This window comes from Myiozetetes cayanensis, unplaced genomic scaffold (genome assembly GCF_022539395.1).
Source record: "Myiozetetes cayanensis isolate MyiCay16 unplaced genomic scaffold, myiCay2020 scf5-8, whole genome shotgun sequence".
NCBI lineage: Eukaryota > Metazoa > Chordata > Aves > Passeriformes > Tyrannidae > Myiozetetes > Myiozetetes cayanensis.
The window spans coordinates 27,591,545-27,605,412 of NW_026087742.1; the positions used below are offsets into that span (position 1 = coordinate 27,591,545).

The 13,868-nt window shown below is 40.3% G+C and overlaps 2 protein-coding genes across 9 annotated transcripts in view; one reads left to right on the plus strand and one right to left on the minus strand.

Annotated features, from left to right (window-relative positions):
* Nucleotides 1–6,061, plus strand: part of LOC126648576 (rap1 GTPase-activating protein 1-like) — a 45,291-nt gene extending 39,230 nt beyond the window's left edge. For all 8 annotated transcript variants that reach the window (XM_050331754.1, XM_050331753.1, XM_050331748.1 and 5 more), the window contains 3 exons: nt 3,013–3,098; nt 3,255–3,326; nt 5,332–6,061. In XM_050331754.1, coding sequence (XP_050187711.1) covers nt 3,013–3,098; nt 3,255–3,278 — 110 coding nt within the window. In that variant the 3' untranslated portion in view covers nt 3,279–3,326; nt 5,332–6,061. The remainder of the gene's footprint in view (nt 1–3,012; nt 3,099–3,254; nt 3,327–5,331) is intronic.
* Nucleotides 6,062–6,185: 124 nt separating this feature from the next.
* On the minus strand, nt 6,186–13,868 carry GSTK1 (glutathione S-transferase kappa 1). The gene is made up of 8 exons (XM_050331789.1): nt 13,724–13,868; nt 13,052–13,133; nt 12,163–12,291; nt 11,673–11,773; nt 11,231–11,266; nt 8,416–8,532; nt 7,813–7,906; nt 6,186–6,515 (listed from the first exon to the last, which is right to left on the minus strand). Exons 1-8 carry the CDS (start codon nt 13,787–13,789, stop codon nt 6,475–6,477), a joined length of 666 nt encoding a protein of 221 aa, XP_050187746.1. The 5' UTR covers nt 13,790–13,868; the 3' UTR covers nt 6,186–6,474.

A 13,868-nucleotide genomic window follows, 5' to 3' on the forward strand; every position in this document is an offset into this window, starting at 1 on the left:
AGTTAAACTTAGGGAAAATTTAAATTAGTTTCAGCCTGTTTCTGAGGAAGAGGCTGGGAGGACTGTGTAAGATTTTGGGAAAGTATGATTGAGAAGACTAAGCTTTTGAGTTTGGGAAGTCATTAGAAACTGTGAAAGGCAAAACCTAACAATTGTTGCCAAAAGGCTGGAATAGGAACATGTTGAGATGGTAAGATATACTAGGGATTATGTGTATGGCAAGTGAGAGAGTTGGTTGGAAGGGACAGTGAAATCTTTATAGGGATTGTGTGAAAAGGGATCATTGATAAAGATAAGCGTCAGAAAGTGGAGCCAATTTACTTTGAAGATAGAGTTAGGTCTCAGTCTCCGCAGCCGCCCTATATGAGATATCAATAGTGGCCATCAGATCCCTGCCTAAAATAGTCTGTATCTTAGCAACAGCATTGAGGATGTGATGCTGTCAGATGTTCTGCAGAGACCTCAGTTCTATGAGATGTTTGTAAGATTTCTCCCCTTTGCAGAACAACTCACAGCATGAGTGCTTGTATACTTAGAGACACAAAAGAATCCAAGGCACTGGTGTTGAAACACTGGGAGAACAGGAAAAACAAGTGGAATTATTGATCATGCAGAGGAAGAGGAGAGCCATGCCATATGCCACAATTAGGAATTGGGGTGCCATATACAAATATTGCTTGTTCTGAAGGAAAGACATAAAGGTGTTAAATGTGGTAATACAAAAAAGCAGCATGTCGGGGACCTTCACAAGAGAAGACAACTAATGAGCTGCTGCTACGAAGCAGAAGGGAGGAATGAGCTTCAATAGGTCCTTCTTTTGAAAGCTTGGAAGAAGGAGTTCAGTGTCATCAGCTCAGAGCAAGAGTGATAAAAAAATACTGTAAGGCCAGGAGGCCCAACACCATGAAATTGTCTCTTTTGGAAGGGATCTGGAAATGACACCATAAAGGCAGTAGTTGCTTTGTGCCTCACAGAGGGTTTTCAGTTGTATCACCATGACATTGTCCAGGTTACCATTTCCACGTATTTCTGGGATTATCCTGAGTGGGCCACAGCTCCGCTCACAAATTCACTCCTATTGCCTTTGTGGCACAACACACCTGAGAACAGGCAGGTGTGAGAAAGATGGATGCTTCCAGTGGCCTCTGCTGCTCTTCCCAAGATAGTTTCCCTATCTGCTGACTCCTTATTGTCCCACAACTATGTAAGTCATGCATCACCAAGAATAATCATTGCAGAGAATGCAATATAAAGTTCAACATAATTTTTAGGTTTTACAGACTGCATTGTCAGTGGCAATGATCTGATACTCGTACTGCAAAACTTCACTGTGGTTTCTCGGTACCTTGGCATGGTCAGACAGCTGCACCCTGCAGGAGTGGTGATTTTTTGCTGCACGGTATCTTTTCTTATATCTTCAGTGCATATGTATAAAAAACCCAAACCTATATACAGGTACACCAACAAACCTGCAAGTTTGTATGTGGGCTTCTGATTTATGCTAAGGGAGCCATAGTTAAAAGGGATAAAACATTATGGATACTTTTCTGATCAGTTGAAATCAACTCATCTAATCAGGAGACTGCAGAGATGTAGTTACATGAATGTGTGAGGTACATGAGGTAGCAGAGTCAAGCCTGCATTCTCTAAGCACAAGGCGAAATCCTGCCCTTAGGAATTTGAAAATTTATTTCCAGGAATTCTGACAGTTCTTGAGCTAGAAAAAGATAGGATTAAGACCAATTTGTTGTGCTAAAAAAAATGAAGGAAAATCATAGGGATGATACATTTCTTTTGATTTTTGCTAATACTAAAAATTTTCTATTTATTTACTACATTCAGTCCCGACAGAAGACTAATTACCACACGATCAGGTGTGGCAATACATGTTAATATCCTAGACAATATGACATTTAAATGAATATTGGTAATTTGGGTTAATCTATGCAAAAGGAAGAACTGTAATTATCCATAACTGAACATAATAAACTGAAGAAATGCCAGCATTAAACTAAACTGAAAGCAAAGAAAGCCCCTTGGGACACAGAGAGGCATCCTGGTGTTTTAGTTTTGCCCTTTACTGAGCTGTACAGTAACTATTCACCCACAGTTAATGCACTGTGTAAAATCAGACTGAATTGATTACGTTTTTTACAGAGAAACATAAGACATGCCCACTGTAAATCTAGGTCTTACACTGAACGATTCCAGAATTCCTAACCCATGTACACATTCTTGGGTTCTCCAAATTGCCTTTCAGATTAAGAGGAAAATGTTACAGAAAAGGAAAAAGAGGTGTCAGCAGTCTGTAGTCATGCTCCCAGATAAAGATGTAGAGAGCTGCTGTTGCCAAAATATTTTCTGATTTGGCTTTAAAGTACCAACATGTCTCATATGCCAGTGCATATCACATGAGGCAGAGGTGACTTTCCTCCTAGCCTCAAGGGCAGGACATAAATTCAGCTATAACTCTCTGTAACACTTCTAGTGTTATATTTTTAGAGACAAGGCATTCAGGTTGCACAGATGTATTCAGTAATGGCATTTCTTAGCTTGACTGCATGAATTGGCACTTACTGGAACCTGCTGTATTTAAAACTGTTAGACTGGTACAGAAATTAAAAACTGATGAAAACCTTTGTGAAGGTTGGAGAATGCCTTTATTACTCATTAGATAGCTATAGGTGTAGCTTCTTTAGGCAAGAAGCCAAAGAGCTGTGGTATTGAAACAGTCTGGAACCAGTGGCCAATGGTTTTTTTGAATGAATGAATGAATGAATGAATGAATGAATGAATTAAATGAAAATAGTAATTTCCCTCATGTTTCAAGCTAGAACGAGAAATAGATCAAGGTAACATTAGTCAAGTTGGGCATAGGTACATTCCTTTCACTCTTACCTGTGGATGAGTCACAGATCTGTGAAAAGATGGGGGTAAAACCAGCTGTATGTGCAGCTCCTGGGATACCCTCTTGATTATTGCTTTATTGTTCTGTGCTTGGTTCCCTTCTAGGAAGCAGGTTGCTTCCTTCCAGCAGCGTTGCTGGCTCCACTGGAAAAGGAAAAGGCAGCAAAGCAGATGCTCAGCACCATAATCCAGTAAGTGCTTTAATAAAATATTTCCTTCTCACTTGCACAGAGATAAAGATGGGAGAAAAGAGAGAAATTTATTTAGGAGGTTTTGCTTGCTGAGGGTTGAAAGGGAAATGAGAAGGTGCTTGCAGAGGGAGGTTAAAGAACTGCCTTGTTCTGCAGGCCTCCATTTTGTGCTGTGTGTGATGTCACCGCTGGAGGACTGTCTCGGTGCACACTGGGTGAGGAGCACAGGTAATGGACGTGGAGGAGCACTGTAGCCCTTGGCTCAGGATGGAGGCAGGCCCTGGGCCCTCCCTGGCCTCACTTAAACAGTATAGCAATTATTATGCAGCTCCACAGTAAACAGAGTTAATCCTATACCTTCTTCCCCAAACCATGTTCCACGGCCTGCCTAATGTACCTAGCTCTCCCTTTCTTGGTTGCCTCCTCCCTCTCGGGGAACATAATTTCCCATGGAGACACTGCTCTCTGCTCTAATCTAGGCACTGTCTTTTTCTCTTCTGTTTCTTTGATTGTTCAGTTTCCTTTGCTCAGATGCAATCTTGCTTTCTCTGTGTCTATCCACTGCTACTTATAGTTTCATTACTCTACAGAACCCCTTCCTTTTGCTTATTTTGTGATGTTGTGCCTACCTATTCACTTGCTTGTTTGCTTTTAGCCTAGCATGGCTGGGACCTACTTGTCCACGCCACTTTCACAGCTTTTCCAGACGTGGGAAGTGGGACCTGATCTCCTTGAGAGATCTATAATATAGCAAAGCGGGGGAACACACCTTCAGGTTTGTTCCTACAATTCATAGTTCAGTTTTGCTTGTGTTGCCAAGTGTCTCTTTTCACTCGATATTCTTTTCCTTGCTCAGTATCTTCTCTGGCCTGACAGCTAAACAACATGCTGCCTTGAAAGTGGTGTGGATGTGAGGCTCTCAGGAACCAGTTTGGTATATAGCGAAGTAAAAGGGGTATCATCTTTATAGAAGAAAATTCTTCCAGCTATTCCTAAATGTTCCTAAACAGCTGGTAGTTCTTATTACTGATGTTTAGATCCTCAGTGTTTTTTCAATGCTCAGCTTTTAGCTACCCTGCCACCTTGTGGCATTCAGAGCACTCAGATAAGCAGTCACCATTCAGTCACCAACACTCCCTGTGGTGGTGGCCACTGGTGCCACAAGAGAGCAGAAAGGGAAGCCAGGTAAAGAAGCTGTTACTCATCACTGAGACTACTGTAATGCATGCTCCAACAAAGATAAGTACTGAGCATGACAGAGTAGCTGCCAGCTGGTGTTTACTGAAGTACTCACCAGAGTGTTTACCCTGCTTGTGCTCTGTAACCCTGGAGCAAGGTTGTCTGAACAAGAGGCAGAACTCCATCAGAGTTCTGCTCCCAAACAGGCAAATTTTGCTCAAAGTATGTAAACAGTCAGAATTGCAACAATTTGCAAACTCACTGATATAAATGCAAAGGCTGTGGTTTTGCATTTACTGGTGGTTATTACAGGCACTAAGCAATGGAAGGAAAATCCTGAGTTTGTATTTTCCTTATCTCAGTAGTGTTTTAAGTATTATTTTAGTACCTAAGGTGCTAAAAGCATTTAGTTTCCACTGAATTGAAGTAGGTCTAAGGGCCTTTAAGATAGTTTTGTGAAATATATCGCAGTCTGTAAGATCATCTCTTTTGGTACATCTGCTAAATCAACAACATTCTGCCACAAAGGCTGGTTATTTTTCAATCAGTCTGGTTCAAATGATTAAGTTTCATGAGACCCTGGCTTTTAGCTTGAGATTATCTCCGGATGTTCCTTGACTTCTCACCAGTTTCTCATCAGAGTTCATTACTTCCACAAAAGGGCATTTTACCCACTTTGAGACAGCACTACTGGCTTAAAGTGATGTTTTAGTCATTCCATTTTATCAGTTTGATAGCACAGGTTGGAGACAAGCAAATTTCAGGAGAGAAGTGGTACAAAATTTCTGTAACATGGCTTCGGGGACTCAAAGAAGCCTATGGTACCCACATACATGTCATTCTAACTCCTCTTGTATCTCAAAGATTTCCTTAAGTTCCAGGTTGGATCTGCCCAAAGACTAATGGGTGCACTAGTAGAAAGGAGGAAGGAGTTCTTAAATTATAGGAGGTGTAAGAAGGCAAAATTGTGGATGGGGGAACATGATGCTCCCACAACACTTACAGCTGTAAGAACATGAAAGATACAGTCTTTTTTCCTGATGCTTTGTTCCAGGATTTGCTGTTCAAGTGAACAAGTGTGAACATGCTTTACCTTAAAGTTCAGAAAAAGACAAAAACCAAAATTCCAGCTGCTGCTAGTTCTTCTGCTTCATACAGTGATGCATCAGAGACAGCCTGGGATCATTGAGAAATCAAGCTTCAGACAAATCAAATTAGTTTCAATGTGTTATTCCAATTCAGCCAATACAGGGCAGGATCAAACTGTTTCCATGGGAAATTTCTTAATTTTATTGTTTGCACACCTTTTCCTCTGCAGACTACGTGATGGGAAGTCCCTCATAGCCGTACCCAAATCACCTTTGGATAGGCAGTAATTAGGGTGTCCTTGAGGAAGTAAAATACAGTCTGGTTCAGTTACCAGCTAAACTTACATGGTGATCAACACTGTCCTGCGAAGACATTATTGTAAAACTTATATTAACTAAAAACCCCCTGCACGGTCTGGGATTGGTGCCCAAGAATGCATGTGTATGGTGGTTTCCTCAAATGTCAGTCACTGCAGAGCAAGGTGTACAAAATATTGTTTGGGATGGGGACAGTTCCTTTTGAAATACATGATTGGTTCCCTAGACTTTTCTTTGGGCTTGAATTGTGTTCCCTCCAGTTGCCACGCTGCAAAGTAAAAAGGAAGCATGAATACCTTATTCTTCTTCTAATGCTTCTAATGCCTATGTAGTATACTGGATTTAAAAATAAAAGAAGAATATGGCCAGCTTCTCTTAGGTTTTGTGTGTGTGTATGTGTGTGTGTGTTTACAAAGGACAAGCAGGAAGACATAAGAACTCCAGAGATCACAGTCCCATTACAATTTAACCTTCATGTTTTTAGGGTAAACGAAAAGAGGACTAACCAGAAAAGAAAAATGTTTGACCTGAAAGAAGTTAAATATTTAATCTTTCATGTTAGTCTGTGATCTGTTGAAAAAAAGCACATTTATATTAGTAAAGACCTCACCAAACTGTAACATTGACAAACATTAAAATTATTCCTAATTAGAGATGAGATCAAGCTGTAAAATTAACTGTTATGGCTCAGAAAGCCATCTCTCCATAAGATTGGATACATTCAGATAATCACTGAAGACTGACTGTGTGTATATATGTATTTTCCTTCTTGTATACGTTCCCGGGACTTTTCACAGCTTGGCGCTTGGAGCTGGTCCCAACCATTTTTCACCTGCAAGACAAACCAGCACAAAGAGACAGTTAGAATTTAATACACGGGAGTAATTGGGCAGTCATATTTCTGCAGCAGGATGATTGTTCCTACTCTTTTGAAGGGTAACTACGGAGATGGAATGCAGATTTATATGTGGGTTGGAAGGCTTCAGACAACTGCATAAATTCTTCACTGTCTAGGAACAGCTGAAGCTGTACAGAAGAATTTTTCCTCTGTTAGACATGAGAGATCCGGTGGGTCTGGGGTATTGCACATGAGGGTCAAACCAATTCTTTTTAGGACTCCTTTGGGGGGAAGCTGGGGACTAAGAAAGCAAAAGAGGCTGGAAGGCTGTGGAGTCAGAGAAACAAAAAGAAAATGTGAGTAAGTCCTTGGAGTTGAGACTAGAAACCAGGCCACAACATTCTGATCAGGACTAGTGACTACTGTAGTGGGTGTTGGGTACTCATCTTCCTCACCCTCATTTTATTTAATCAGAAACCCTTCAAGAAGACAAAAAAAAAATTTTCTTCTCTTTAAGCCTATGACTAATATTCATTTACATTAATATTGTCTGCTGAATTTTTTCAGCAAATGTGTGAGAGCTGGTTATGTGCATAACTCTTTCCAGTGACATACCCTCTCAAGTGCCAAATCTTGAGATGAACAGTCAAATGCTCTCTAACCCATTAAACCCGTGACTTGAGTTTTTTTATCACAGCCTATTTCAATCTCTTCAAAAATTTAAAGAGTGCATTCTGTTGTAGAAAAATGTAAAAAAATGTAGAAAAGAAGAATGTTCAATATATGAATATCTGTTACAAATTTGTGTAGGTAGGCACTTACAAGTTACGCAAGGTATGGATTGGGGAGCTGTAATAATGTGCTTTTTATTAAGAAGATAGAAAATGAACACGTTACAAAAAAAAAAAGGCAGCATCAGCCACAGTCTTAATTAGTCTTAATCTTAGCCAAGACCTAATGTCCAGTACCAAAAGGTTAAATATGAATACTTTGAAAACTAAAGAGTTTCAGTTGTAATTTGAGACTGGCATGTGGAGCAAAAAGTTTTGAAACATACTGAGAGAGGATGGAGAACTCAAGTTACTTCTTGTCTGGAAAAGGACTATATGTTTGGTCACTCTGTAACTGTACTGAGATAGATTTCAGTCAAGAGTTTCATTCCAAGAGAAGGATACCCAACATTAGTTAATATTTGAAAGACCTTAAGAGCGTTTTATTCAGCTGCATTCAGTATTTCATTAAAAGAGGGTGAAAGCATGAAACCAGAAGTGATGTTACTAGGTAGACTCACCTATAAAGTTGCCTAACAGCTCTAAACGATCAGAGCCAAAAAAGAGATGAGGTTCCCCATTATGATGTGCCACAACAGCAGGCATCCCAAATGCCTATTAACACCATGGAGATGAAACAGAGAATGTTATAATGAGAGAATTTTTTGCAGATACATCATCAGTATTCAGAAATAAACCCCAATAACTCTGACTTTTTTTTCCTCCCCTTCTTTTCACCTTCTTCATTCATAAAGTCTAATGAAGCCATCAGAAAATAGGTGACTCTCCAGAGCTTGTGTGCCCCTTTTGAAGGAACAAAAAAAGCAGCCTGATAAATCCACAGTTCTATTTCAAGTAGTGATAAGTGGTATCTCATAGTACTAGTCTCCTCCTTGCTGTCCAGCTGGACTGAACTAAATGGGTCAACCTGGTTGTCCCATATGACAGTGAGATAAACCACCAACAACAGTGAGTTAGCTTTCACACATTCAAAAAGAGCACCCAACAGAGATGGTCTGTATAGTGCTTTCTAATCATCACCTTCATTGTTCCTTGCTTACCCATATTCATAATAGGGAAGGAATGCATAGCTGTGAAGCCCAATGGTATAGGAAGCATCTCACCCCATATTTCAATGCTTCATCTGTTGTCTCTTTCAGTCGGTCCTTCACTGTAGGGGATGAAATCATTTCAAGTGCCTTCTGGGAGAGCTCGGATGATAGCCCAGCCTGTCGGGCAACCTGAGAAAAGATGATATAATTAGGAGTACCCTATTAGTAAATACTCTAATTCCTACTATGGTCTAATTAATTTAATCCCCAGTATTATCACCCAAGGTCTATTGCAAAAAAAATTTCAAAATACTCTTGAAGCACTTCTTGCACAACTATTTTTGGCATTTAACAATTCTCAGATACAAAGTAAAAGAGACATTTTAAACTTCCAAAATCTGCACATTTTTTTCAGGAGTTCCTAAACATAAAAGGGAAAAAAACCCCCTAAGCTGAGACTGTAATACAATAACTCATAAATAAATTACAAAATAAATTACAATAAATTACAAAACCTCCAAATTGGTTTTATGAAAAATATAATCTTACTGTTCAAGCCTATCAAGACAGAAACAGTTTGTATGGCAAATGTGGCCACATGGGATCTGTAAGTGACTTCATGAAAGACACTGTAACTCACAGAGGTTAAACAGTTGCTGGTGTTTTTGCTTGTTAAACAGTTCTGGTGTATCTTTTTCACCTCCTCTGTGCCTCTGCCACACAGGAAGGAGATAAAGTAGCCAAAGTTAAAGGTCTGATGTTTATCTGGTAACACTGATAATACAATCACTTTTAATAAAGTATTTCACTAAACAAAAAACTTAACTTGCCTGCCATCTACCTGAATGGCATGCCTTTTTGTTTTAGTAGAACCAAACAAACAAACATCCCTCCAAAAACAATATTGCAAAGGACCAGTAATCCTGCACATGCAGGTGTTACTGATCCTTTCTTTCAATCACTTCCTTTTGTTTAGCATCCACGTTTTCTTGTACCTTCTCCTACTTACACATCAGGGAGATTAGGAGCTCTTTTTGACTGTGCTTGAACATGAGATTAAACAAATGTAGTACTGGTTTAGAACAAAATGCTGTGTATGCTTGATAGCCAGAGTGTTCAGATTGCAGTATTTACACTGCAAGTATTAGGTTGTAGTGATGCAGTATCTGGTCCTCACCATTTTAGGGCAGAAAGAGTACTTAAATAGACTGAGACAGCATTCAGACTATACATTGCTGCTATAGCAATTTATGTGAAGTTATTGCTAACAAAAATAAAGAAGTAAAAAAATACTAGGAACTGTTATCAAGTAAAAAACATTCTATTTTTCTAATTGATGTGTAAAATAAATTCACCTATAATGATTCAGATGAAAGGGTTGGGACCCCTTACCAACCTCTGGATGGCAAATTTCCAGAAGAGAGGAAAGTCTAGTACTTGCTGCAGGGGTGAATGAAGACAGTCACAAGCAAACAAGAGGACATCCACTCGTCTGCCTCAATAAACATAGGGGGATACTTACTGACTGCCAAACAGTGACTAAATTAAAGATCTTTCTGAGTGTGAAGTCTGTGACTCTGAAGTTCTGCATGTCCTTGCTTTATTTAAGTAATGATGTATTAAGAGACTATGTGGGAATGTTCTGTATATATTTATGTACTGGGTCTGGTTGGGATGGAGCTACATTTCTTCACAGCAGCTCCTATGGTTTTGCTTCAGATTTGTGACCAAAACAATGCTGATAACATACTGATTGGTTTAGCTGTTGATGAACGGTGCTTGCACAGTGTCAAGGCATTCTCTGTTTCTCACTCTGCCCCCACAGTGAATAAATTGGGGGTTCACAACATGTTGGAAGATGACACAAGGCAGATGGCCTGAACTAACCAAAGAGATATACCATGCCATACAACAGGCTCAGCAATAATTAGTGAGGAGGGAGTTTAAGGAGGTTAACCTCCTTTCGCTTGGGAACTGGCTGGGCATCAGTCTACCTGCAGGAGGTGGTGAGTGAGGGCCTTTGCTTTGTTTTCTTTCACTCTTCTTTGACTTCTCTTTTGCTGATTTTATCTCAACCTACAAGTTTTCTTGCTTTTATTCTTTTTTACCAATTCCCCTGTCCTTCTGGGCAGCGGGAAGAAAGAAGTGAGTGTCTGTGTGGTGCTTTGCTGCCTACCAGGGTTAGCACACCACAGTTTAATTATATTCTTTAAATCTTGCCTCTTGAAAAGGGAAAATGCAAACCTTTGCTGTAATTCTGGTAAAAAAGGCACACTAGGAGGAAACTGAAGTGCAAGGACGAGACTTGGGGAAAAGCAAGACTGCAGGTTTCAAATTTCAGTTAGGGACGTTGGAGAGACTAGTCGTGGACAATTCCTCTCATTTCTTCATATTCCAAGAATTTATAAAATAATGTAGAAAGGAGAGCCCATGAAGAGGATAACATCCTCTGAGCTTAACATCCTGGCTCCATCACTCCATGGAACGTCAGCTTCCCAAAAGTGTTGCATTTTACCTGAATATTTCATATAGCAGCAATACCTCAAAGCATTCTGGAGAAATGGTTCGTACTTTCAAGACTGTTAATAAAGCAGTATTAATAGATAACTAATTACCCATCCTGGGTATCTTGCCACGTGAATTAACAAAAAAAATGGGACTCTGGTTCTGAATGTGATACGAGCATGACAACAACAACAACAACAACAAAAACCCAACACATTCCAAACAGAGCTGCTAGGCAAATAAAATCCATTTTTTTCTACCTGAAATTTTTCAAAACTCCAAGTGTCCATTTGATTAAGCTGTCTTCATGTTTATTACTGATCCAAGTCACCAATAAGAATCTATCAGAAATGCAGAAGCATCAAAAAAAAAAGACACTTACAGTAAGTATATTCTCTGGCTGACTGATATCTTCATGCTGGTAAAAGAATAAAATAAGTAAATCAGTACTTAAGAACAAAAGCTCAGCTTTGGACTTGAAAGCAAGTTTTCTAAGAAAATAGAAATAAAACCAATATACTAGTTACTGCAGAAATTTCCTTAAGAAAGGTATTAAGTCACCTAATCTAGGAAGTTTTTTCTGATAGGAACCACTGATCCACGCAGCCTGTAGGACTCACCATATGTACCTAAAAGAAGTAAATTAAACTGACCATAAACTAGTTCTTTTCACAGTGGCTCCTGAACTACTATGACCTTAAGTTCCTCCTATGACTCTTCATTAAAAGACATTTCCTTTCTCTTGCTCGAATTCCGCATCTGAATGATGTGGGACAGGAAGGGTAACAGAAAGGACCAAAAAGTTGGCTTCATAAAATACTGACCTGTGACCAGAAACGTATCCAGAACTCCCTAGATAAGGGTTCCATGTATTCTGATTTTGTCATATCGATGGCTGTGATAAAGCGCATGGCCGCAAGACTGCCTGGGATTAGCGGGGAGACAGAGAAACATACTGAAACAAGGCACAGGTTCAGGAACAGAGGTAGTCTGAACGAGTGCTACCTAAGAACAATATGATCTCTGTAACAGGCCTGATAAATCCACAGTCTGTAATAGTAAAGCTTATGTTGATTTATAGTAGCTTATGGTGATTCACAGTTATCTCCAATGATATTATGTGAATAATGTCATTCACAGCCATACTTCTCCAGAAATTTCTTTTATGGTTAAAAATGCACAGGCTTCATATTGCTCATAGATACAGAAAAAGGCTGCAGACAGGGAATTAATTTTCACCTTTACTGTTAGGCAGAACTCAAACCAGAAGTGTTAGAGATGAGAAATACCAGCTAAGCTAAGTCTCTTTCTTACTTGTACGAAAGATACGTTGGAAGTCATCTCCGGAAATTTTTATAGGTACTTGGTAGTATTTTGCCATCCTTTTCATATCCTTCAGCAGGTATTCGGCACGCTTTGGAAGCATTGCTGGTGGCTTGTTACCTTTAAGGGAAAAGTCCTGTTGAGATTTCCAACTGTATTATAATACTGGACAAACCAACACTGGATAAATTAGACCTCATGTGTATATGTGCCTAAGGAAGAGTATAATTTCATATTGGCTTACTGAAACATACTCAGCTTTTCCAAAGATAATGCTAGGATTTAAACATGATTTATTTTGGTTTTGCACAGACCAACCCTTTAAGATAGCAGAATCAGCTTTAAACCAAGGTACAAGTGTCCTAGCAGGGATTTATGTTGTTTCAGACAGATGATTTTAAGACAGACAACTCCTAATGCATGGGTAAACCAATGTAGAGACTTACTAATTTCATGCTTTGTAAGTCTCAGTGATCAATTTGTTCTAATAAGGCCATGAGTACTGTTTTAGGACATACTTTGATCCTTCCTGCATATTACAGAGTACAAGAGTTCCACAAATTAATTCTGGTTTCAACTCAACAGAAAACTTTAAGGAAAACACTCCATATCAAATTATTATGGTATTTTAGAACTGATGAACTTTGGCACAGACTGCCAAAGTCTATGTGGGTGTGTAGTTACAACAGTATGAAATTCTTTGTGAGTGATTTCTCAATCACTACCGACCTCCACAATCCTATGGTTAATTTGTTACTGGTGCCAAAAATTAGTTTAAAGCTGGCTCTGTGGGCTCTACACTCACCAAGAACTTGCCCACTAGTGCCCTACAAGTGAAGAAGGTGCTTCCCTACAGAACTAATCTCTTCATGTTGCCTACCAGTTTGTTGCATTATGCCACCAAGGAACGCTGGACGAAAACGCAGGTCAATATTCCAGATGTGCTGGTACCGGCAGAGAACCTACAACATAAGAGAGTAGTGATGGATTAACAGTCAGAGGTGCCTATAGAGCTTTGTGCAGGTAAACAGGCAGTAAACAGACACTGCAGATAAATCCTTTTCTGTTGTATCAGTGATAGCCCTAAAGCCTTTTCTGGATGCTGCCAGAGAGTACTGATCTCAGAAAAACTGAGAGGACCACATTTGTATCATGACTGTAAAAGTCTAAGCAGGAATAAAAAAGGGAACGATCAAGCTCATGAGTGGACGCTCGCACCTGTTAAACATCAAAACTATCTCTGAAGCAAAATGTTCAGCAGTAACTCCCGCACAGGCACAGGCCATGCTGCTGTTTGGATGGGACACCCTCCTTGGCGTCTCTGGATTTCAACACGGGAGGAAGAAACCCAGACAACCCTCACAGGTGCAAGAAAAACTAACTGGGAGAAGGGAAGGGCACTGCCTGCAGCCGGTCGGACGAGGTGACCTTGAGCGGCCCTTCGGAAAGGGAGGCGGCGACGGGAGCGACCTCCTGGACCGGCCGGGCACCAGCGGCCGCAGAGACCCGAGGCTCCCCGGGCAGGGCCTCCCTCCTTCTGGCGCCCCCTCACCTCAAACCCCAGCCAGGAGTAAGGGGAGATCACATCGTAAAACAGCTCCACGACCGTCCGGCCCATCCTGGCCCCGTCCCGTCCCGCCACTCCCGAAAGCGCTCCCGCAGCAGCAGCAGCAGCACCGCCCCCGGCAGGGAGAGGG